General features: G+C 44.8%; 1 protein-coding gene across 3 annotated transcripts in view; it reads left to right on the top strand.

Annotated features, from left to right (window-relative positions):
* USP7 (ubiquitin specific peptidase 7) overlaps positions 1-23,635 on the top strand; it is a 309,008-nt gene that overhangs the window by 158,450 nt on the left and 126,923 nt on the right. For 2 of the 3 annotated variants that reach the window (XM_063934274.1, XM_063934273.1), the window contains 7 exons: positions 11,939-11,993; positions 12,484-12,564; positions 12,689-12,779; positions 20,634-20,716; positions 20,982-21,091; positions 22,100-22,256; positions 22,619-22,678. In XM_063934274.1, coding sequence (XP_063790344.1) covers positions 11,939-11,993; positions 12,484-12,564; positions 12,689-12,779; positions 20,634-20,716; positions 20,982-21,091; positions 22,100-22,256; positions 22,619-22,678 — 637 coding nt within the window. The remainder of the gene's footprint in view (positions 1-11,938; positions 11,994-12,483; positions 12,565-12,688; positions 12,780-20,633; positions 20,717-20,981; positions 21,092-22,099; positions 22,257-22,618; positions 22,679-23,635) is intronic. The other variant, XM_063934275.1, reaches the window with a different exon arrangement.

The raw sequence follows: 23,635 nt of genomic DNA, 5'->3' as shown, positions 1-23,635 counted from the left end.
AGTTAGATCTCTGTGCCCGAACGAGAAGGGTGCACACTAGGGGCTCTCCTGAGCTTCTTAGTGAAAGTTTTAGTTTAGGTTTTTTATTTTCAGTGAGACCTGCTGGCAACAGGCTCACTGCATCGAGGGACTAAGGGGAGAAGAAGCGAACTCACCTGCGTGCAGAGTGGATTGGGCTTCTTAGGCTACTGGACATTAGCTCCAGAGGGACGATCACAGGCCCAGCCATGGATTGGTCCCAGACCCGCGCCGCCGGCCCCCTTACAGAGCCAGAAGACAGAAGAGGTCCGAAAAATCGGCGGCAGAAGACATCCTGTCTTCACCAAGGTAGCGCACAGCACTGCAGCTGTGCGCCATTGCTCCTCAGCACACTTCACACTTCGGTCACTGAGGGTGCAGGGCGCTAGGGGGGGGTGCCCTGAGCAGCAATAGAAACACCTTGGCTGGCGAAAATACATCACATATAGCCCCCAGGGCTATATGGATGAATTTTAACCCCTGCCAGAATCCATAAAAAAGCAGGAGAAAAGGATGCCGAGAAAGGGGCGGAGCCTATCTCCTCAGCACACTGGCGCCATTTTCCCTCACAGCTCAGTTGGAGGGAAGCTCCCCTGGCTCTCCCCTGCAGTCACTACACTACAGAAAGGGTTAAAAAAGAGAGGGGGGCACTAATTAGGCGCAGTATTAACAATACAGCAGCTATAAGGGGAAAAACACTTATATAAGGTTATCCCTGTATATATATAGCGCTTTGGTGTGTGCTGGCAAACTCTCCCTCTGTCTCCCCAAAGGGCTAGTGGGGTCCTGTCCTCTCTCAGAGCATTCCCTGTGTGTGCGCTGTATGTCGGTACGTTTGTGTCGACATGTATGAGGAGAAAAATGATGTGGAGACGGAGCAGATTGCCTGTAATAGTGATGTCACCCCCTAGGGGGTCGACACCTGAGTGGATGAACTGTTGGAAGGAATTACGTGACAGTGTCAGCTCTGTATAAAAGACAGTGGTTGACATGAGACAGCCGGCTACTCAGCTTGTGCCTGTCCAGACGTTTCATAGGCCGTCAGGGGCTCTAAAGCGCCCGTTACCTCAGATGGCAGATATAGACGCCGACACGGATACTGACTCCAGTGTCGACGGTGAAGAGACAAATGTGACTTCCAGTAGGGCCACACGTTACATGATTGAGGCAATGAAAAATGTTTTACACATTTCTGATAATACGAGTACCACCAAAAAGGGGTATTATGTTCGGTGAGGAAAAACTACCTGTAGTTTTCCTGAATCTGAGAAATTAAATGAGGTGTGTGATGATGCGTGGTTTTCCCCCGATAACAACTGATAATTTCTAAAATGTTATTGGCATTATATCCTTTCCCGCCAGAGGTTAGGGTGCGTTGGGAAACACCCCCTAGGGTGGATAAAGCGCTCACACGCTTGTAAGGGCTCTACCCTCTCCTGAGATGGCCGCCCTTAAGGATCCTGCTGATAGAAAGCAGGAGGGTATCCTAAAATGTATTTACACACATACTGGTGTTATACTGCGACCAGCAATCGCCTCAGCCTGGATGTGCAGTGTTGGGTTGGCGTGGTCGGATTCCCTGACTGAAAATATTGATACCCTAGATAGGGACAGTATATTTTTGCCTATAGAGCATTTAAAAGATGCATTTCTATATATGCGTGATGCACAGCGGAATATTTGCCGACTGGCATCAAGTCTAAGTGCGTTGTCCATTTCTACCAGTAGAGGGTTATGGACACGTCAGTGGTCAGGTGATGCGTATTCCAAACGGCATTTGGAAGTATTGCCTTAATAAGGGGAGGAGTTATTTGGGGTCGGTCTTTCAGACCTGGTGGCCACGGCAACAGCTGGGAAATCCACGTTTGTACCCCAGGTCGCCTCTCAACATGAGAAGACGCCGTATTATCAGGCGCAGTCTTTTCGTGGACAAGCGGGCAAAATGTTCCTCATTTCTGCCCCGTGACAGAGGGAGAGGAAAAAGGCTGCAGAAATCAGCCAGTTCCCAGGAACAGAAACCCTCTCCCGCCTCTGCCAAGCCCTCAGTATGACGCTGGGGCTTTACAAGCAGAATCAGGCACGGTGGGGGGCCCGTCTCAATGAATTTCAGCGCGCAGTGGGCTCACTCGCAAGTAGACCCCTGGATCCTTCAGGTGATATCTCAGGGGTACAAATTAGAATTCGAGACATCTCCCCCTCGCCGTTTTCCTAAAGTCGGCTTTACCGATGTCTCCTTCTGACAGGGAGACAGTTTTGGAAGCCATTCACAAGCTGTATTCCCAGCAGGTGATAATCAAGGTACCCCTCCTGCAACAGGGAACGGGGTATTATTCCACACTGTTGTGGTACCAAAGCCGGACGGCTCGGTGAGACCGATTCTAAATCTAAAATCTTTGAACACTTACATACAGAGGTTCAAATTCAAGATTGAGTCACTCAGAGCAGTGATTGCGAACCTGGAAGAAGGGGACTACATGATGTCTCGGGACATCAAGGATGCTTACCTTCATGTCAAAATTTACCCTTCTCACCAAGGGTACCTCAGGTTTATGGTACAGAACTGTCACTATCAGTTCAGACGCTGCCGTATGGATGGTCCACGGCACCCCGGGTCTTTACCAAGGTAATGGCCGAAATGATGATATTCCTTCGAAGGAAGGGAATTTTAGTTATCCCTTACTTGGACGATTCCCTGATAAGGGTAAGATCCAGGGAACAGTTGGAGGTCGGTGTAGCACTATCTCAGGTAGTGTTGCGGCAGCACGATTGGATTCTCAATATTCCAAAATCGCAGCTGGTTCCGACGACTTGTCTTCGGTTCCTAGGGATGATCCTGGACACAGTCCAGAAAAAGGTGTTTCTCCCGGAGGGGAAAGACAGGGAGTTATCCGAGCTAGTCAGGAACCTCCTAAAACCGAGCCAACTCTCAGTGCATCAATGCACAAGGGTTCTGGGTAAAATGGTGGCTTCCTACGAAGCAATCCCATTCGGCAGTTTCCACGCAAGAACTTTCCAGTGGGACCTGCTAGACAAATGGTCCGGGTCGCATCTTCAGATGCATCAGCGGATAACCCTGTCACCAAGGACAAGGGTGTCCCTCCTGTGGTGGTTGCAGAGTGCTCATCTTCTAGAGGGCCGCAGATTCGGCATTCAAGACTGGGTCCTGGTGACCACGGATGCCAGCCTGCGAGGCTGGGGAGCAGTCACACAGGGAAGGAATATCCAGGGCTTATGGTCAAGCCTGGAGACATCACTTCACATAAATATCCTGAAGCTAAGGGCCATTTACAATGCTCTAAGCTTAGCAAGACCTCTGCTTCAAGGTCAGCCGGTGTTGATCCAGTCGGACAACATCACGGCAGTCACCCACGTAAACAGACAGGGTGGCACAAGAAGCAGGAGGGCAATGGCAGAAGCTGCAAGGATTCTTCGCTGGGTGGAAAATCATGTGATAGCACTGTCAGCAGTATTCATTCCGGGAGTGGACAACTGGGAAGCAGACTTCCTCAGCACGACCTCCACCCGGGAGAGTGGGGACTTCACCCAGAAGTCTTCCACATGATTATAAACCGTTGGGAAAAACTCGACAGGTATTGCGCCAGGTCAAGGGACCCTCAGGCAATAGCTGTAGACGCTCTGGTAACACCGTGGGTGTACCAGTCAGTGTATGTGTTCCCTCCTCTGCCTCTCATACCCAAGGTACTGAGATTGATAAGATGGAGAGGAGTAAGCACTATATTCGTGGCTCCGGATTGGCCAAGAAGGACTTGGTAACCGGAACTTCAAGAGATGCTCACGGAGGATCCGTGGCCTCTACCTCTAAGAAGGGACCTGCTCCAACAAGGACCCTGTCTGTTCCAAGACTTACCGCGGCTGCGTTTGACGGCATGGCGGTTGATCGCCGGATCCTGAAGGAAAAAAGGCATTCCGGATGAAGTCATCCCTATCCTGATCAAAGCCAGGAAGGATGTAACCGCAAAACATTATCACCGCATTTGGCGAAAATATGTTGCGTGGTGCGAGGCCAGTAAGGCCCGACGGAGGAAATTCAACTGGGTCGATTCCTACATTTCCTGCAAACAGGAGTGTCTATGGGCCTGAAATTGGGGTCCATTAAGGTTCAAATTTCGGCCCTGTCAATTTTCTTCCAAAAAGAACTAGCTTCAGTCCCTGAAGTTCAGACGTTTGTAAAAGGGGTACTGCATATACAGCCTCCTTTTGTGCCTCCAGTGGCACTTTGGGATCTCAATGTAGTTTTTTGGGTTCCAAAAGTCACATTGGTTTGAACCACTTAAATCTGTGGAGTTAAAATATCTCACATGGAAAGTGGTCATGCTGTTGGCCCTTATCTGATTTTCCATTCGGACAGGGCGGAATTGAGGACTCGTCCTCAGTTTCTCCCTAAGGTGGTTTCAGCGTTTCACCTGAACCAACCTATTGTGGTGCCTGCGGCTACTAGGGACTTGGAGGACTCCAAGTTGCTAGACGTTGTCAGGGCCCTGAAAATATGTTTCCAGGACGGCTGGAGTCAGAAAATCTGACTCGCTGTTTATCCTGTATGCACCCAACAAGCTGGGTGCTCCTGCTTCTAAGCAGACTATTGCTCGTTGGATTTGTAGTACAATTCAGGTTGCACATTCTGTGGCAGGCCTGCCACAGCCAAAAATCTGTAAATGCCCACTCCACAAGGAAGGTGGGCTCATCTTGGGCGGCTGCCCGAGGGGTCTCGGCTTTACAACTTTGCCGAGCAGCTACTTGGTCAGGAGCAAATACGTTTGTAAAATTCTACAAAATTGATACCCTGGCTGAGGAGGACCTGGAGTTCTCTCAATTGGTGCTGCAGAGTCATCCGCACTCTCCCGCCCGTTTGGGAGCTTTGGTATAATCCCCATGGTCCTTACGGAGTCCCCAGCATCCACTTAGGACGTTAGAGAAAATAAGAATTTACTTACCGATAATTCTATTTCTCGTAGTCCGTAGTGGATGCTGGGCGCCCATCCCAAGTGCGGATTGTCTGCAATACTGGTACATAGTTATTGTTACCAAAAAATCGGGTTATTGCTGTAGTGAGCCATCTTTTCTAGAGGCTCCTCTGTTATCATGCTGTTAACTGGGTTCAGATCACAAGTTGTACAGTGTGATTGGTGTGGCTGGTATGAGTCTTACCCGGGATTCAAAATCCTTCCTTATTGTGTACGCTCGTCCGGGCACAGTATCCTAACTGAGGCTTGGAGGAGGGTCATAGGGGGAGGAGCCAGTGCACACCAGATAGTCCTAAAGCTTTCTTTAGATGTGCCCAGTCTCCTGCGGAGCCGCTATTCCCCATGGTCCTTACGGAGTCCCCAGCATCCACTACGGACTACGAGAAATAGAATTATCGGTAAGTAAATTCTTATTTATATCCTTCTGGAGATATGGTCTCCAGAACTGGACACAGTATTCCAGATGGGGCCATACTAATGACCTATACAGTGGCATTATCACTTCTTTTTTCCTGCTACTGATTCCTCCACCTATGCAACCAAGCATCTGACTTGCCTTTCTCATTGCTTTGTTGCATTGCTTTCCTGCCTTTAAGTCACTTGAAATAGTGACTCCTAAATCCCTTTCCTTCTCAGTAGTCTCCATTATAGTACCCTTGATACTATATTTAGCCTTTGAGACCCAAGTGCATGATTTTGCATTATTCAGCATTAAACTGTAGTTGCCACATTCTTGACCATTTCTCAAGCCTACCTAAGTCATCAATCATTTGTTTTACCCCTCTCGATGTGTCTACCCTTTTGCATATCTTTGTTTCATCTGCAAAAAGGCATATCTTCCCTTCAATAACATTTGCAATGTCACCAACAAAGATATTAAAGAGAACTGGACTAAGTACAGATCCCTGGGGTACTCCGCTGGTACCATTTCCCTCCATAGATTGCACTCCATTAACTACAACTGTCTGTTTCCTATCCTGCAACCAGGTTCTTATCCATTTAACTGTTTTATAATCCACCCCCACACTTTCAAGTTTATTTAGTAGTCTGTGATGTGGTACAGTGTCAAATTCCTTACTAAAGTCTAGATATGCTACATCTACAGCTACCCCTTGATCTATTATTTTCATCACAGAGTCAAAAAGTCAAGATTTGTTTGGCATGATCTCCCACCAGTAAATCCATGCTGTTTTGTACCCTGTAAATTGTTTGATTTAAGATATTCCACAACTTTCTTTTAATATTTTTTTCATTACTTTCCCTACTACTGATGTAAGGCTTACTGGTCTGTAGTTACTTGCTTCTTCCTTGCTTCCACTTTTGTGCAGTGGAACTAAATTTGCTCTTTTCCAGTCCTCTGGAATGGCACCTGTATTTAGTGACTGGTTAAATTATATTCAAGGTGTATCCAGCACATCTATTAGCTCTTTGAGTATCCTTGGGTGTATCCCATCTGGTCCCATTGATTTATCCACTTTTAGTTTTGAAAGTTCTATTAGGACCTTCTCCTCTGTAAATGTACTTTCATCTACCTTATTTTTATGAATGTCCTTGCAACTTAACTGTGGCCCCATCCCTCCTTCTGTAGTAAATACTGAGCACAAATAATTATTTAGGTGATTTGCTATTGCTTTGTCTCCCTCCACCAAATGCTTACTCTGTCTTATTATTCCTCCATTTGATTTTCTCCTTTATACTTAAAGGGGGCAAAACTTTTTTTTTTTTTTTTTAATCTACTGACTGGGCCATTTTCTCTTCAGCTTCTGCCTTTGCACGTCTGATCACTTTCTTAGCATTCTTCCGTCTGTCAAGATACATTTCTTTGTCGTTATTATTTTGAGTCTGTATTTCCTAAAAGCCATCTTTTTTGCTTTCACACTAGTTGATACTACTTTTGTGAACCACACTGGCTTCCTTTTTCTTTTGCTTTTCCTAACCCTTTTGATTCAAAGGTCTGCACTTAGTATTGCACTTTTCAGTTTTTCCCACCTCTCCTGCACTCCTTCCAAGTTCCTCCAGTCCACCAGTGAATCACTTAAACATCTCCCCTTTTTTGCAAAGTCCGCATTTCTAAAATCCAACACCTTTGTTTTTTTGTGACAGGAGTTGGATCCTGTCTTTATACTAAACCATACTGCTTGATGATCACTGGATTCCAGGTGCTCACCCACATATGTCTGATATCTTATCACCATTTGTAAGAATTATATCTAATATTGAGTCTTTGCGAGTGGACTCCCTCACCAATTGCTTGAGAGATGCTCCCTGTAAGGAATGTAGAAATTTGCCACTTGTAGCTGAACTTGCAGTAGACCCTTCCCAATTTACATCAGGTAAATTAAAGTCTCCCACTTCTCCCTTTAAAGCCATTTTAGTGATGTCCAACAATAGGTTCCTGTCCAAATCCTGCCCCTGGTGGGCTATAGATCACCCCAATGCAAATAAAGTCCTTCTCCCTGGTTTCTATGGTGACCCAAAGGGCCTCAGTTTTTTCTTCAATATTTTGTATTAAAGTAGCATTTGTGTTGTTTTTTTTCTACATACATTGCATGTACACACACACACACACACACACACACACACACACACACACACACACACTCTCTGAGAGCGTACAAAGAAGAAAGAAGTGCAATTGGTTTACAACACAAAACTTACCTGTAAAGACTACAAGTTCTTAACGCATATAGTTTGGTGCAGAGAAAGGAAAAGGTGGACATGGTAGAAATTTTCAAATATATAGGGGTATATGCAATTAGCTGCGAATCGCGTCAATTTTTCGGCCGTTTTTTAATTCGACACAATTCGACCGTCTAATTTCGGCAAGTGGGTGCCGAAATTGACCATATTCAATAAAAAACGGATTCGACAGTCCCGCTGACTAAAAACGGCCGATTTGACGGATTTTGTTCCGATTTTTAAAAAACGGGAAAAAACCCGAAAAAAAATTGCGTGGGGTCCCCCCCCTCCAAAGCATAACCAGCCTCGGGCTCTTCGAGCCGGTCCTAGTTCTAAAAATCCGGGGGGGGGGAAATGTCATGGGATCCCCCGTATTTTTAAAACCAGCACCGGGCTCTGCGCCTGGTGCTGGTGCAAAAAATACGGGGACAAAAAGAGTAGGGGTCCCCCGTATTTTTTACACCAGCATCAGGCTTCACTAGCTGGACAGATAATGCCACAGCCGGGGGTCACTTTTATACAGCGCCCTACGGCCGTGGCATTAGATATCCTACTAGTCACCCCTGGCCGGGGTACCCTGGGGGAGTGGGGACCCCTTCAATCAAGGGGTCTCCCCTTCCCCCCCAGCCACCCAAGGGCCAGGGGTGAAGCCCGAGGCTGTCCCCCCCCATCCAAGGGCTGCGGATGGGGGGCTGATAGCCTTTGGAAAAATGAAAGAATATTGTTTTTTCCAGTAGTACTACTACAAGTCCCAGCAAGACTCCCCCGCAAGCTGGTACTTGGAGAACCACAAGTACCAGCATACGGGAGAAAAACAGGCCCGCTGGTACCTGTAGTTCTACTGGAAAAAAATACCCAAATAAAAACAGGAGACACACACCGTGAAAGTAAAACTTTATTTCATACATGCCGACACATACATACTTACCTTTGCTGACCCGCCGACTGCCACGCCCCCCTCGTCACTGAAGAATCCGGGGTACCTGTGAAAAAAATTATACTCACCTCAATCCAGTGTCCAGGTTATAATCCACGTACTTGGCAAAACAACAAAACGGCAACCCGGACCAAACGGACTGAAAGGGGTCCCATGTTTACACATGGGACCCCTTTCCACGAATGCCGGGACCCCACGTGACTGCTGTCACAGAAGGTCCCTTCAGCCAATCAGGAAGCGCTACTTCGTGGCACTCACCTGATTGGCTTTATGCGCGTCTGCTGTCAGACAGCGCATCGCACAGCTCTCTCCATTAGTTTCAATGGTGGGAACTTTGCGGGTAGCAGTGGGGTTACCCGCGGTCAGCCGCTGACCGCGGGTGACCTCACCGCTGACGCAAAGTTCCCACCATTGAATATAATGGAGAGGCTTTGCGATGCGCTGTCTGACAGCAGACGCGCATGCAGCCAGTCAGCAGAGTGCCAGGACATTGCGCTCGCTGATTGGCTGAAGAGACCTTTCTGTGACAGCAGTCACGGGGGGGGGGGTCTCTGCATTCGTGGAAAGGGGTCCCATGTGTAAACATGGCACCCCTTTCAGTCCGTTTGGTCCGGGTTGCCGTTTTGTTGTTTTGCCAAGTACGTGGATTATAACCTGGACACTGGATCAGGTGAGTATAATTTTGTTCACAGGTACCCCGGATTCTACTTGGACAAGTGGACCGAACGTCGTGTCAACATAGGTAAGTATGTGTGTGTCGGCAGGTGTGAAATAAAGTTGTACTTTCAAGGTGTGCGTGTCCTGTTTTTATTTGGGTATTTTTTTCCAGTAGAACTACAGGTACCAGCGGGCCCGTTTTTCTCCCGTATGCTGGTACTTGTGGTTCTCCAAGTACCAGCTTGCGGGGGAGTCTTGCTGGGACTTGTAGTAGTACTACTGGAAAAAACAATATTCTTTCATTTTTCCTAAGGCTATCAGCCCCCCATCCGCAGCCCTTGGATGGGGGGGGACAGCCTCGGGCTTCACCCCTGGCCCTTGGGTGGCTGGGGGGGGACCCCTTGATTGAAGGGGTCCCCACTCCCCCAGGGTACCCCGGCCAGGGGTGACTAGTTGGATTTTTAATGCCACGGCCGCAGGGCGCTGTATAAAAGTGACCCGCGACTGTGGCATTATCTGTCCAGCTAGTGGAGCCTGATGCTGGTGTAAAAAATACGGGGGACCCGTACTCTTTTTGTCCCCCGTATTTTTTGCACCAGCACCAGGCGCAAAGCCCGGTGCTGGTTTTAAAAATACGGGGGATCCCCTGTCATTTCCCCCCCCCGGATTTTTAGAACCAGGACCGGCTCGAAGAGCCCGAGGCTGGTTATGCTTTGGAGGGGGGACTCCACGCCATTTTTTTTCCGGGATTTTAGCATTCCATTAAAAAAAAATATATATATATATTTTTAAAAATATATAAATAATACTTGTGCCTCCAAAATAGACAAACCAAGTACCTAATCCCTTCTAATATAAATAGATATGGTATTACCAATTAAAAAAAACACCAAAAAAAAACATGTTTTAAATTTTTTTTATTAGATTCCCCCACCAAAGTGTGGCGGATTGAAAATGACGAATTTACTGTCTAAAAGCACTGTTGTCGAATTTCCAAACTTCAATTGAATATACATTTGGCAAATTGCTGCATTTGTACCATTGCAGAAATGTCGAATTTGACAAATGTCGAATTTTAAAATGTCGAATTTGAAAGTCCGTTTTTTTGACGGAAAGTACTGAATTGCATTGTCGATTTTTTTTTTTTTTTTTTTTTGCGAAAAAGTCCCGCTTTTTCGACAATTTCGGGAATTCGACCGCAATTGCATATACCCCATAAAGTACAAGAGGGAGATTATCTTCTAATGAAGAGAGGTATTTGCATTGAAACTGGAGGGAAGGATTCAGGCTCAGGGGAAATTTAAGGAAAACCACTTCACTGAAAGATAGTCAGTAAGTGGAATAGCCTCCCAGCAAAGGTGGTTGAGGCTAAGTCAATAGAGGAATTTAAATATGCTTGGAAGAGACATATGAATATCCTTAAACAAGAACTAAGGATCAAGTAGGGCTAATGTTAACTAAAGGTTAAAAAAAACTGTCAGCGTAAATGGGCCAAGTGGTTCTTATCTGCCATCAAATTCTATCTTTGCTTGTACACACCAAAAACCTCATTTTCCGACTTAATTTCTCGGAATATGTGACTTTCATATTGCAGATTTAACCATATTTAATATTGTAGTCATCTACGACCCCCCTACCCACCCTCATCCTCCATTTTTTACTTTACGGTCTCTCCACCATTCTTTCTTAAAGGGTTTCTAACCAGTGACCTGTTTGTGTATCAGTCTGGTCAATTTTAAATGTGGCAATAATGGTGCGACTTATGTGATAGTTAAATCTAAATAATTATTCATAGAATCGTGTAACTTCTGCTAAAATGAAATCCAGTTTTAATCATTTACATAGTTGTGGGAGCCCACCTAGAGGTATAGCTACAGCTGTAGACTTAATTTAAACTTTGAGAGCAATATTGGGCAATTAAAATAAAAATAAAAAAATGAATACATAAGTTTTTAAGTACCATTATTTTTCAGATCAGTTTTGCTGTACCGGAGGTTGAGATTTGCAGTCAGTTCATCTGCAGTTGATTACCTGTTCTGACTTGCCCTTCGTAGTAATGTACTGAAGTCATCTTAGACACAATTTCTTGTGTAACAAGTTGAGCAGTGTTGGTCACTGAATCCTTTAAGAAATGTGCACTTAGTCTCTCACCTCTCTCTTGGGCCGATTTAACTGTTTGGGTGCCTGCCACTGTCTGCAGCTATTCAAATGTTCTGCTGTTCAGGTACAATCACCGCCAGCTCTGATAATTCTGCCCGTAGCCTCCCGAGGTGACGAGCATAATGTGGGAAGTGCGGCTAAACCTGGTGCTTTCTGCGCGTCCGAAGTAATGGGTGCCCGATCGGAGCAACACTTGAATTGCTTAGACATGCGCCCATTACTTTGTAAAAACAATTGAATCATCTATTTGAAGTCCCTAAGTAATATTCTAGGCAGCCTGAGCAGTCCTGTCGGTGACCATGTTGGTATGAGCCACACTAGGCAGAGCAACATAGTTTCAGTATGCTGGTTTCCTACATTTACCAGTTTCAACTTTTTTTTTTTATTCACTTGCTTTTATTGATCCAGAAACCAAATTTCTTTACATAGTATTCAAATTAACATTGAATCAACGTTTGTTGATATGTATTATCTTTACATTTGTTTCATTTCTTTTGGTTTTTAGATGGGAAACTTTAGACAGCTTTATGCAACATGATGTCCAGGAATTATGTAGAGTGGTAAGTTGTCCTAATATAAAATGTTCTGTGTTTGGGGATTCTCTGTTACTTAATTTGTGAAGTACAGGCATGGTACTATTTTCCTAAAATGCTGATATTTCAGTTTCTTAAGCTACGGTCTTCGTTATTTTATGTATGAATTCTGCATTGCCTGATTTATCTATGAATATAGTAAAGGTATATTTAGCCCTATATGTGGATTAGCAGACTGTTTCAATGTAACTGCCTAATGTTGTTGTTAATGAGTATCCAGTGTTGGCTTTTGCTGCTGTCCCTCCAAGCTTGGAGCATTGTGTTCCTTGGCAGTGGTTTTGAAATGGCTTTTCCCAGCAGCTCTAGTTTTGTAGAGGTGTTGTGGCAGATTTCTGATATAGTGCGGTGAACATCAAGTCATGCCTAAAATTGCTCTGTGTTGATGGCATAGGCTGTAACATATTTGACAACTGAACAAATTGTTTATAACATTTCATTTATCCTCTGTTCCTCTTAGTTACTGGACAATGTTGAAAACAAAATGAAAGGAACATGTGTAGAAGGAACTATTCCAAAATTATTTCGGGGAAAGATGGTGGTATGTTTTTTTTTTTTTTGGTTTTATTTTTCCTTCCCCCCCCCCCCCCCCCCCCTTCTCATTTTCTTAATGGAAAGTAGACTATTCAAGCATGCATGGGGGCTAATAATTTGCTTTCTTTCAGTCATACATACAGTGTAAGCATGTAGATTACCGGTCTGAACGGATAGAGGACTATTATGATATACAGCTAAGTATAAAAGGAAAGAAAAACAGTGAGTACCACATTTTATTACTAAGGTATAATACCTTTACACAATAATATTTCTAGAAGAATCTACTGTTAATTGTGAAAGTACAGCAACACTTTGCTGCTCATCTATATTAATCAGTATGCAGCTTCTAATCTACCATTATTTTTAGTATTCAATGTCTGTCTTTTTAAAATAAACCTTAGTGTGTGATGGTATACATTTGAAATCATTGTTTCTCTGACGTCCTAGTGGATGCTGGGAACTCCGTAAGGACCATGGGGAATAGCGGCTCCGCAGGAGACTGGGCACAAAAGTAAAAGCTTTAGGACTACCTGGTGTGCACTGGCTCCTCCCCCCTATGACCCTCCTCCAAGCCTCAGTTAGATTTTTGTGCCCGGCCGAGAAGGGTGCACACTAGGGGCTCTCCTGAGCTTCTTAGTGAAAAGTTTAGTTTTAGGTTTTTTATTTTCAGTGAGACCTGCTGGCAACAGGCTCACTGCATCGAGGGACTAAGGGGAGAAGAAGCGAACTCACCTGCGTGCAGAGTGGATTGGGCTTCTTAGGCTACTGGACACCATTAGCTCCAGAGGGACGAACACAGGCCCAGCCTCGGAGCTCGGTCCCGGAGCCGCGCCGCCGGCCCCCTTACAGAGCCAGAAGCAAGAAAAGGTCCGGAAAAATCGGCGGCAGAAGACATCAGTCTTCAACAAGGTAGCGCACAGCACTGCAGCTGTGCGCCATTGTTACTCAGGCACACTTCACACTCCGGTCACTGAGGGTGCAGGGCGCTAGGGGGGGGGGCGCCCTGAGCAGCAATGTAAAACACCTTGGCTGGCATAAATACACCACATATAACCCCCAGGGCTATATGGGTGTATTTTAACCCCTGCCAGAACTCACCAAAAAGCGGGAGAAAAGGCCGCCGAGAAGGGGGCGGAGCCTATCTCCTCAGCACACGGGCGCCATTTTCCATCACAGCTCCGCTGGAAGGACGTCTCCCTGACTCTCCCCTGCAGTCCTGCACTACAGAAAAGGGTAAAAAAGAGAGGGGGGGCACTAATTTGGCGCAGTTTTATATTAACAGCAGCTATAAAGGGAAAAGCACACTTTATAGTGGTATTCCTGTATATATATATATAGCGCTCTGGTGTGTGCTGGCATACTCTCCCTCTGTCTCCCCAAAGGGCTAGTGGGGTCCTGTCCTCTATCAGAGCATTCCCTGTGTGTGTGCGGTGTGTCGGTACGATTGTGTCGACATGTTTGAGGAGGAAAATGAGATGGACGCGGAGCAATTGCCTATTATACAGTTGTCACCCCCTAGGGAGTCGACACCTGAGTGGATGAGCTTGTGGAAGGAATTGCGTGACAGTGTCAGCTCCTTACGACATACAGTTGACGACATGAGACAGCCGGCAAATCAGCTTGTGCCTGTCCAGGGGTCTCAAACGCCATCAGGGGCTTTAAAACGCCCGTTACCTCAAATGGCAGACACAGACACGGATACTGACTCCAGTGTCGATGATGAGGAGACAAACGTGACTTCCACTAGGGCCACACGTTACATGATTGAAGCAATGAAAAATGTATTGCATATCTCTGATAATACAAGTACCACTAAAAAGGGTATTATGTTTGGTGAGAAAAAACTGCCTGTAGTTTTTCCTGTATCCGAGGAATTAAATGAAGTGTGTGATGAGGCGTGGGTTTCCCCCGATAAAAAACTGATGATTCCTAAAAGGTTATTGGCATCGTACCCTTTCCCGCCAGAGGATAGGGCACGTTGGGAAACACCCCCTAGGGTGGATAAAGCGCTCACACGCTTGTCTAAACAGGTAGCACTACCCTCTCCTGATACAGCCGCCCTAAAGGAACCGGCCGATAGAAAGCTGGAGAATATCCTAAAATGTATATACTCTCACACGGGTGTTATACTGCGACCAGCAATAGCCTCAGCCTGGATGTGCAGTGCGGGCCTGGCGTGGTCGGACTCCCTGACTGAAAATATTGATACCCTTGATAGGGACAGTATATTATGGACTATAGATCATCTGAAGGATGCATTTCTATATATGCGTGATGCACAGAGGGATATTTGCCGACTGGCATCAAGAGTTAGCGCGCTGTCCATTTCTGCAAGAAGAGGTTTATGGACGTGGCAGTGGTCAGGTGATGCGGATTCTAAAAGGCACATGGAAGTATTGCCTTATAAGGGGGAGGAGTTATTTGGGGTAGGTCTATCAGACCTGGTAGCCACGGCAACTGCGGGAAAATCCACATTTTTACCCCAGGTAGCTTCTCAACCTAAGAAGACGCCGTATTATCAGGCGCAGTCCTTTCGGCCCCATAAGGGCAAGCGGGCAAAAGGCGCCTCATTTCTGCCCCGTGGTAGGGGGAGAGGAAAAAGGCTACAACAAACAGCCAGTTCCCAGGAACAAAAGCCCTCTCCCGCCTCCGCAAAGTCCTCAGCATGACGCTGGGGCCTTACAAGCGGACTCAGGCACGGTGGGGGCCCGTCTCAAGAAATTCAGTGCGCAGTGGGCCCACTCGCAAGTGGACCCCTGGATCCTTCAGGTGGTATCTCAGGGGTACAAATTGGAATTCGAGATGTTTCCTAAAGTCTGCTTTACCGACGTCTCCCTCAGACAGGGAGGCAGTATTGGAAGCCATTCACAAGCTGTATTCCCAGCAGGTGATAATCAAGGTACCCCTCCTACAACAGGGAAAAGGGATACTATTCCACACTATTTGTGGTACCGAAGCCGGACGGCTCGGTGAGACCAATTTTAAACCTAAAATCCTTGAACACTTACATACAAAGGTTCAAATTCAAGATGGAATCACTCAGAGCAGTGATTGCAAACCTGGAAGAAGGGGACTATATGGTGTCTCTGGACATCAAAGATGCTTACCTACATGTCCCAATTTACCCTTCTCACCAAGGGTACCTCAGGTTTGTGGTACAGAACTGTCACTATCAGTTTCAGACGCTGCCGTTTGGATTGTCCACGGCACCCCAGGTCTTTACCAAGGTAATGGCCGAAATGATGATACTCCTTCGAAGGAAGGGAGTTTTAGTTATCCCTTACTTGGACGATCTCCTGATAAGGGCAAGATCCAGGGAACAGTTGGAAGTCAGGGTAGCACTATCTCAGATAGTGCTGCGCCAGCACGGTTGGATTCTCAATATTCCAAAATCGCAGCTGATCCCGACGACACGACTTCTATTCCTAGGGATGATCCTGGACACAGTCCAGAAAAAGGTGTTTCTCCCGGAGGAGAAAGCCAGGGAGTTATCCGAACTAGTCAGAAAGCTCCTAAAACCAGGCCAAGTCTCTGTGCATCAATGCACAAGGGTGCTGGGAAAAATGGTGGCTTCTTACGAAGCAATCCCATTCGGCAGATTCCACGCAAGAACTTTTCAGTGGGATCTGCTAGACAAATGGTCCGGGTCGCATCTTCAGATGCACCAGCGGATAATCCTGTCTCCAAGGACAAGAGTGTCTCTCCTGTGGTGGTTGCAGAGTGCTCATCTTCTAGAGGGCCGCAGATTCGGCATTCAGGACTGGGTTCTGGTAACCACGGATGCCAGCCTGAGAGGCTGGGGAGCAGTCACATAGGGAAGAAATTTCCAGGGCTTGTGGTCAAGCCTGGAGACATCTCTTCACATAAATATCCTGGAGCTAAGAGCCATCTACAATGCTCTGAGCCTAGCAAGACCTCTGCTTCAAGGTCAGCCGGTGCTGATCCAGTCGGACAACATCACGGCAGTCGCCCACGTAAACAGACAGGGCGGCACAAGAAGCAGGAGGGCAATGACAGAAGTTGCAAGGATTCTTCGCTGGGCAGAGAATCACGTGCAAGCACTGTCAGCAGTGTTCATTCCGGGAGTGGACAACTGGGAAGCAGACTTCCTCAGCAGACACGACCTCCACCCGGGGGAGTGGGGACTTCACCCAGAAGTCTTCCACATGATTGTGAACCGTTGGGAAAAACCAAAGGTGGACATGATGGCGTCCCGCCTCAACAAAAAGCTAGACAGGTTTTGCGCCAGGTCAAGGGACCCTCAGGCAATAGCTGTGGACGCTCTGGTAACACCATGGGTGTACCAGTCGGTTTATGTGTTCCCTCCTCTGCCTCTCATACCCAAGGTACTGAGGATCATAAGAAGGAGAAGAGTAAGGACTATACTCGTGGCTCCGGATTGGCCAAGAAGGACTTGGTACCCGGAACTTCAAGAGATGATCACAGAGGACCCGTGGCCTCTACCTCTAAGAAGGGATCTGCTCCAGCAGGGACCCTGTCTGTTCCAAGACTTACCGCGGCTGCGTTTGACGGCATGGCGGTTGAACGCCGGATCCTGAAGGAAAAAGGCATTCCGGATGAAGTCATCCCTACCCTGATCAAAGCCAGGAAGGATGTAACCGTACAACATTATCACCGTATTTGGCGTAAATATGTTGCGTGGTGCGAGGCCAGGAAGGCCCCTACAGAGGAATTTCAACTGGGTCGTTTCCTGCATTTCCTGCAAACAGGACTGTCTATGGGCCTAAAATTAGGGTCCATTAAGGTTCAAATTTCGGCCCTGTCGATTTTTTTCCAAAAAGAACTGGCTTCAGTTCCTGAAGTACAGACGTTTGTCAAGGGGGTACTGCATATACAACCTCCTTTTGTGCCTCCAGTGGCACCTTGGGATCTCAATGTTGTTTTGGGGTTCCTAAAATCACATTGGTTTGAACCACTCTCCACTGTGGACTTAAAATATCTCACATGGAAGGTGGTAATGCTGTTAGCCCTGGCTTCAGCCAGGCGTGTCTCAGAATTGGCGGCTTTATCCTATAAAAGCCCTTACCTAATTTTTCATACGGACAGGGCAGAATTGAGGACTCGTCCTCAATTTCTCCCTAAGGTGGTTTCAGCATTTTACTTGAACCAGCCTATTGTGGTGCCTGCGGCTACTAGGGACTTGGAGGACTCCAAGTTGCTGGACGTAGTCAGGGCCCTGAAAATATGTTTCCAGGACGGCTGGAGTCAGAAAAACTGACTCGCTGTTTATCCTGTATGCACCCAACAAGCTGGGTGCTCCTGCTTCTAAGCAGACTATTGCTCGTTGGATTTGTAGTACAATTCAGCTTGCACATTCTGTGGCAGGCCTGCCACAGCCAAAATCTGTAAAAGCCCATTCCACAAGGAAAGTGGGCTCATCTTGGGCGGCTGCCCGAGGGGTCTCGGCTTTACAACTTTGCCGAGCAGCTACTTGGTCAGGGGCAAACACGTTTGCTAGATTCTACAAATTAGATACCCTGGCTGAGGAGGACCTGGAGTTCTCTCATTCGGTGCTGCAGAGTCATCCGCACTCTCCCGCCCGTTTGGGAGCTTTGGTATAATCCCCATGGTCCTTACGGAGTTCCCAGCATCCACTAGGACGTCAGAGAAAATAAGAATTTACTTACCGATAATTCTATTTCTCGTAGTCCGTAGTGGATGCTGGGCGCCCATCCCAAGTGCGGATTGTCTGCAATACTTGTACATAGTTATTGTTACAAAAATCGGGTTATTATTGTTGTGAGCCATCTTTCTGAGGCTCCTCTGTTATCATGCTGTTAACTGGGTTCAGATCACAGGTTGTACGGTGTGATTGGTGTGGCTGGTATGAGTCTTACCCGGGATTCAATATCCTTCCTTATTGTGTACGCTCGTCCGGGAACAGTATCCTAACTGAGGCTTGGAGGAGGGTCATAGGGGGAGGAGCCAGTGCACACCAGGTAGTCCTAAAGCTTTTACTTTTGTGCCCAGTCTCCTGCGGAGCCGCTATTCCCCATGGTCCTTACGGAGTTCCCAGCATCCACTACGGACTACGAGAAATAGAATTATCGGTAAGTAAATTCTTATTTTTAGCCTGAGTGTTTTGCTGATCTCTCATATATCTGTGCTATTTGATAAGCCTATCAACAGTGTTGAAACATTATTCTTATTTAATATAAGTACCTACCTTATAGGCAGAAGGTAGCGATGACGCAGTACTATTTTTGCGACGTGAAGGATATTATTTGTTACAAAGTTTTGTCATGTATCGGCAGGGATTGTTATAAGAACACCGATAGATAGATAGATATATAGATATATATACATACATACATACATACATACATACATACATACATACATACATACATGTTGAGTATCCCATATCCAAATATACGGAATATTCCGAAATACGGACTTTTTTGAGCAAGAGTGAGATAGTGAAACTTTTGTTTTCTGATGGCTCAATGTACACAAACTTTGTTTAATACACAAAGTTATTAAAAATATTGTATTAAATGACCTTCAGACTGTGTGTATAAGGTGTATATGAAACATAAATGAATTGTGTGAATGTAGACACACTTTGTTTTAATGCACAACGTTATAAAAAATATTGGCTAAAATGACCTTCAGGCTGTGTATAGGGTGCATATAAAACATAAATGCATTCCGTGCTTAGATTTCGGTCCCATTGCCATGATATCTCATTATGGTATGCAATTATTCCAAAATACGGAATAATCCGATATCCAAAATACCTCTGGTCCCAAGCATTTTGGATAAGGGATACTCAACCTGTGTATATATATATTTTTTTTTTTATTTTTTTTTCAGCCTAAGCTAAGCTTAAACTAGTACAGAGCTAATTTTCCTGGTAGAAGTTCTGCATGCACTCTTTAACAGCGCATTTAATGGATGTTGCTGGTTTGTTCTCTAGGGGGCTGTAGGTTAGTGCCAGTAACAAGTGGCTAGCATGTAAGCATTGCTTGTGATTTTGCTACACAAGCAATGTAAGTTTGAGAAATAATGTATTTATGATAATGTAGCAACTGGACAAAATCACCCATTGATAGATGTTCCACTATGGGCTTTATGTAATTGCCTACGGGATACGGGCACGATTTTGGTGCATCTGCGTGTATTTTTAAAGCAGTAATTTAAAAGTCAACCCAGCCTGCTTTTTCCTTCTTACATTGTCGCTTTAAAAATAGAGACCGAATCCCCTTAGGCTATTACACTAAGGCATATGTCTAGTTTTAGGTTTAAAAAGAAAAGCATTCTGCTGTAAATTTGTGTAAGAGTACTCATTTTAGGCTTGTTTTGTAGAAATGGCTATTCTAACATATGTAATGAAAGATATACTGTATGCAAGTGACTAATGGGCAAATATTAGCTAAAGCTAATTCATACAACTTGGAATATAAAAGTACTTATGTACCAGATCGGCTCCCAGGTGTAAAGGAGTATGAGCTGCACCTTTTGGTCCGTAATTAAGCATACTGACATTGTCCCATCAATTTGGCTGTCAAAACTGTTGGTGGGTAGTATTGCTTTCCATGCTGTAAAGTGGAAGCTGGCCAGCATCTGCTGCTTCAGGAATGAGAAATGTTTCGAGAATGATCACAAGTTGCCCTGTTAATGTGGTTGCAGTATCAGTCTGATGGGTAAACAAGCATCTGTACATACAGATTTCAGGCAGATGAAGTCTGCCGTTCTAGTGTAGCTGTAATACATGGGATGTGGATTCATATATTTCCTTAATGGATGGCATAAAAATATACTTCAAGTTTCCCATGCTCCCTGGCATGCTTTGTGAAGTTTTTTTTAGGCCAAGCTTTGTATTGGTCCATATTATGATCAGCCAGTTTATAATAGTTTAGTTTGCACTGAAAGTGATTGCTGGTCAAGATCTGTTACATCCATTCACTGTTTGCCCTCTGTATCAATCATCCAGCACAGCATAGATTTTATTTGGCTTTCTGAGTGTGTGTAAATCAGAGCTCAGAAACGACTACTACAGATAAGCTTGTTGGGTCATAGTTGTAATATGTTTTCTTTCATTTTCTGCAGTCTTTGAGTCCTTTATTGACTATGTAGCAGTGGAACAGCTAGATGGTGATAACAAGTATGATGCTGGGGAACATGGTTTGCAGGTAAATACATATAGTGAATGTTGCATATAACTACTTTTTCCACTAGTTCTTCTAATATCCATGCTAGACATGCCACAACCCACCGAACTGACATGTTTATGCCCAAAACCTGCCGGGTCTTTCTTTTTGACAAGGAATCTTTAGCTTTGTGACCTTATTTTAATATAAACGCCATATTTAAAAAAAAAAAAAAAGGAAAGACAATAATGCTCCTTTTTTATTATGTAATTCTAGTGTTTGTTTTTTTATTTGTTTTTTTGTGTAGGAGGCAGAAAAAGGTGTAAAATTTGTTACATTACCACCTGTCCTACATCTTCAACTAATGCGATTCATGTATGATCCTCAGACCGATCAAAATATCAAAATCAATGACAGGTAATTAATACACCTTGCATTACTCAGTGCTTTCACAGGACGTGTCCTAGAGGTACATGGGAAGATTTCTTGAAGGAGAGTCGGTTGCAATGGGCAGCGGACATCTTGAGATGTTGGCTCCAAACAACAAAGAATTAACTTGGCAGGGCCCAATTTATACTAGTTCTGTGTATTTGTTTTATGTATGCTCCATACAATATAGTAATGTCCAGGTAATATGATTTAAGGTAATTAAGAAAGATTTAGCAATGTCTGAGATCCTAGAACATATCTTAGTACTGCTTGTATCAGGAGATGAAGGCTGCATCATTTTTATTGTTTGTTGTGGTCTATAACTAGGCTTGCCATAATATGCCTTTAAACCGGGACACTCATGAAGTACACAGGTTCGGTTGCTGTCTGACTTCACCAGCCACGGAACCATATCCTCCAACATGACTCCTTCCATTAGGTACAAAATGCTCTGTTCCTGGATTTCCTGGGGCTGCAGCACAGTCCAAATTTCAAATAGGGGAGCCACACCAGTGGCAGTTGGTGTGGCCCCCCTATCTGAATTTTGTACTATGCTACAGCCTCACCTCTGGAGCCACCACCGTCAAGGAAATCCAGGAACAGAGCTTTTTGTACCTAATGAAATGGGTCATGTTGGAGGATATGCATAACCTATGTAATCCATGAGTATGGTAAGGTTGGTCTAGACCAATCTAAAATATTATGCAAAGTTCATTTTGTTTCTATATTATAGATTTCTGAATTGCGGCATGTGCAGGTTCACTGGGTGAGCCATCATGACCTTAAGAACATGATGGCTTCAACTTTCCCCTCTTTAATATTATTTTCGACTGTTGAGTATGTGGAAATTGTATGAGGCGTTCGAGTGTAGAGAATGTACATGTATAATTACATTGATCAAGTTCCCAAAAATCAGAAGAGGTACTCGCGGTTCTACGCCGTAAGTTTGTCGGGTTTGCGTCATTGCTTGGGATTAATCCTTTGTTGTTTTGTCAGGTTTGAGTTTCCAGAGCAATTACCCCTGGATGAATTCCTGCAAAAGCCTGATGTTAAGGATCCTGCAAACTACATACTACATGCCGTATTGGTGCACAGTGGGGACAACCATGGAGGGCATTATGTTGTTTATTTGAATCCCAAAGGAGAAGGCAAAGTATGTGTTTACCCAATCTAGGGGACTAAGGTGACTTAAAAGTTTGGAATCATGGTGTTCTAGAACTAATTGCTTTATGAGAGGGAGTTTTTTTTAATATTTTGGTTATTGTTAGCTTAGTGGTGTACAATACTGCCCAGGACCTGTAAGAGTTAATCAATTTAAAGCAGCAGTCCAACTGAATGTGTTTAATTCTTTATGCAGTCTATTTTAACATTTGTTTCTGCAGTTAAGGTATCTATATCATGATTTTGAAGGCTACTTAGTGAACATGAAGGGTAAAACTGCTTATTTACTGAGGGCAGTCTGCAGCCCACGTCCTGCAAATATTCTCCTAAATTATTGTTTTTTCTCTGAAATAGATAACTACTGGAGGCATATACAGTGACGTATGTGATCAGGATGATAAAGGCAATGGAAAGGTAGTTAATGAATAAAAATACTGCTGCTTTAAATCATCGGTAATTTATTCTACATGGCAGCCCACAGTAATGTTTTCACTTGCAGTTGAATAAAACTACACTATACTAGCATAGTGGTGGAGTAACACTTATGTAATATTTTATTGTATCTTCACAACTCTTTAAAAAATAACCTGGTTTTTCCCCGTGCTGCCATTGGTTCCCTCTTGTTAAATTGTTGTCTAAGATTCTCATAATAACTAGGAAATACTTGGTGGTGATAACTTTCCAATTGACTTAATCACTGAACTTAAGTTTCTTGACATATTTTAGAACTTCGTAACTAAGATCATATAATATATTTGTTTATCTTGTCTGAGACAAATAGTGTTTCTTTGTATTTTTCACAGTTTAAACACTTAGGGATTTATGTATTAATTATCAGGTTTTTGATAATTGTAATATCTTATAGCCGCTGTTTGTACCTATAAGAAATAAGTGCCATGCAGATGTGTTAAGGATCATAGGGGCAGATGTATTAACCTGGAGAAGGCATAAGGAAGTGATAAGCCAGTGATATGTGCAAGATGATAAAGGCACCATCCAATCAGATCCTAACTGTTAATTTACATATTGGAGCTGATTGGCTGGTGCCTTTATCACCTTGCACATATCACTGGTTTATCACTTCCTTATGCGTTCTCCAGGTTAATACATCTGCCCCAATATTCACAAGCAGGGACAGCCATTCCTGCTATGTGTTTGGAGTGAAGTGACCACATCAGCAGTATTTTCACTAATCTATAGGGACTCCAGTGCCAGTGCATGTGCGGTCTACTGACCATGCACGTGCAGCAGCCATTGCCAAGGAGGGTTGCGGGGGATCCCTCTCTTTATAGTTGAGAATTTTTGACCAAAGGCTACATCTTCAGATGGCATAGTCTGTGGGGGCCAAACTTCTTAATTCTGATGGCTTTG

The sequence above is a fragment of the Pseudophryne corroboree genome, chromosome 7, assembly GCF_028390025.1.
Source record: "Pseudophryne corroboree isolate aPseCor3 chromosome 7, aPseCor3.hap2, whole genome shotgun sequence".
Classification (NCBI taxonomy): domain Eukaryota; kingdom Metazoa; phylum Chordata; class Amphibia; order Anura; family Myobatrachidae; genus Pseudophryne; species Pseudophryne corroboree.
The sequence above is the reverse complement of the archived record's forward strand: the minus strand, read 5'-3'. Positions and strand labels throughout refer to the sequence as shown.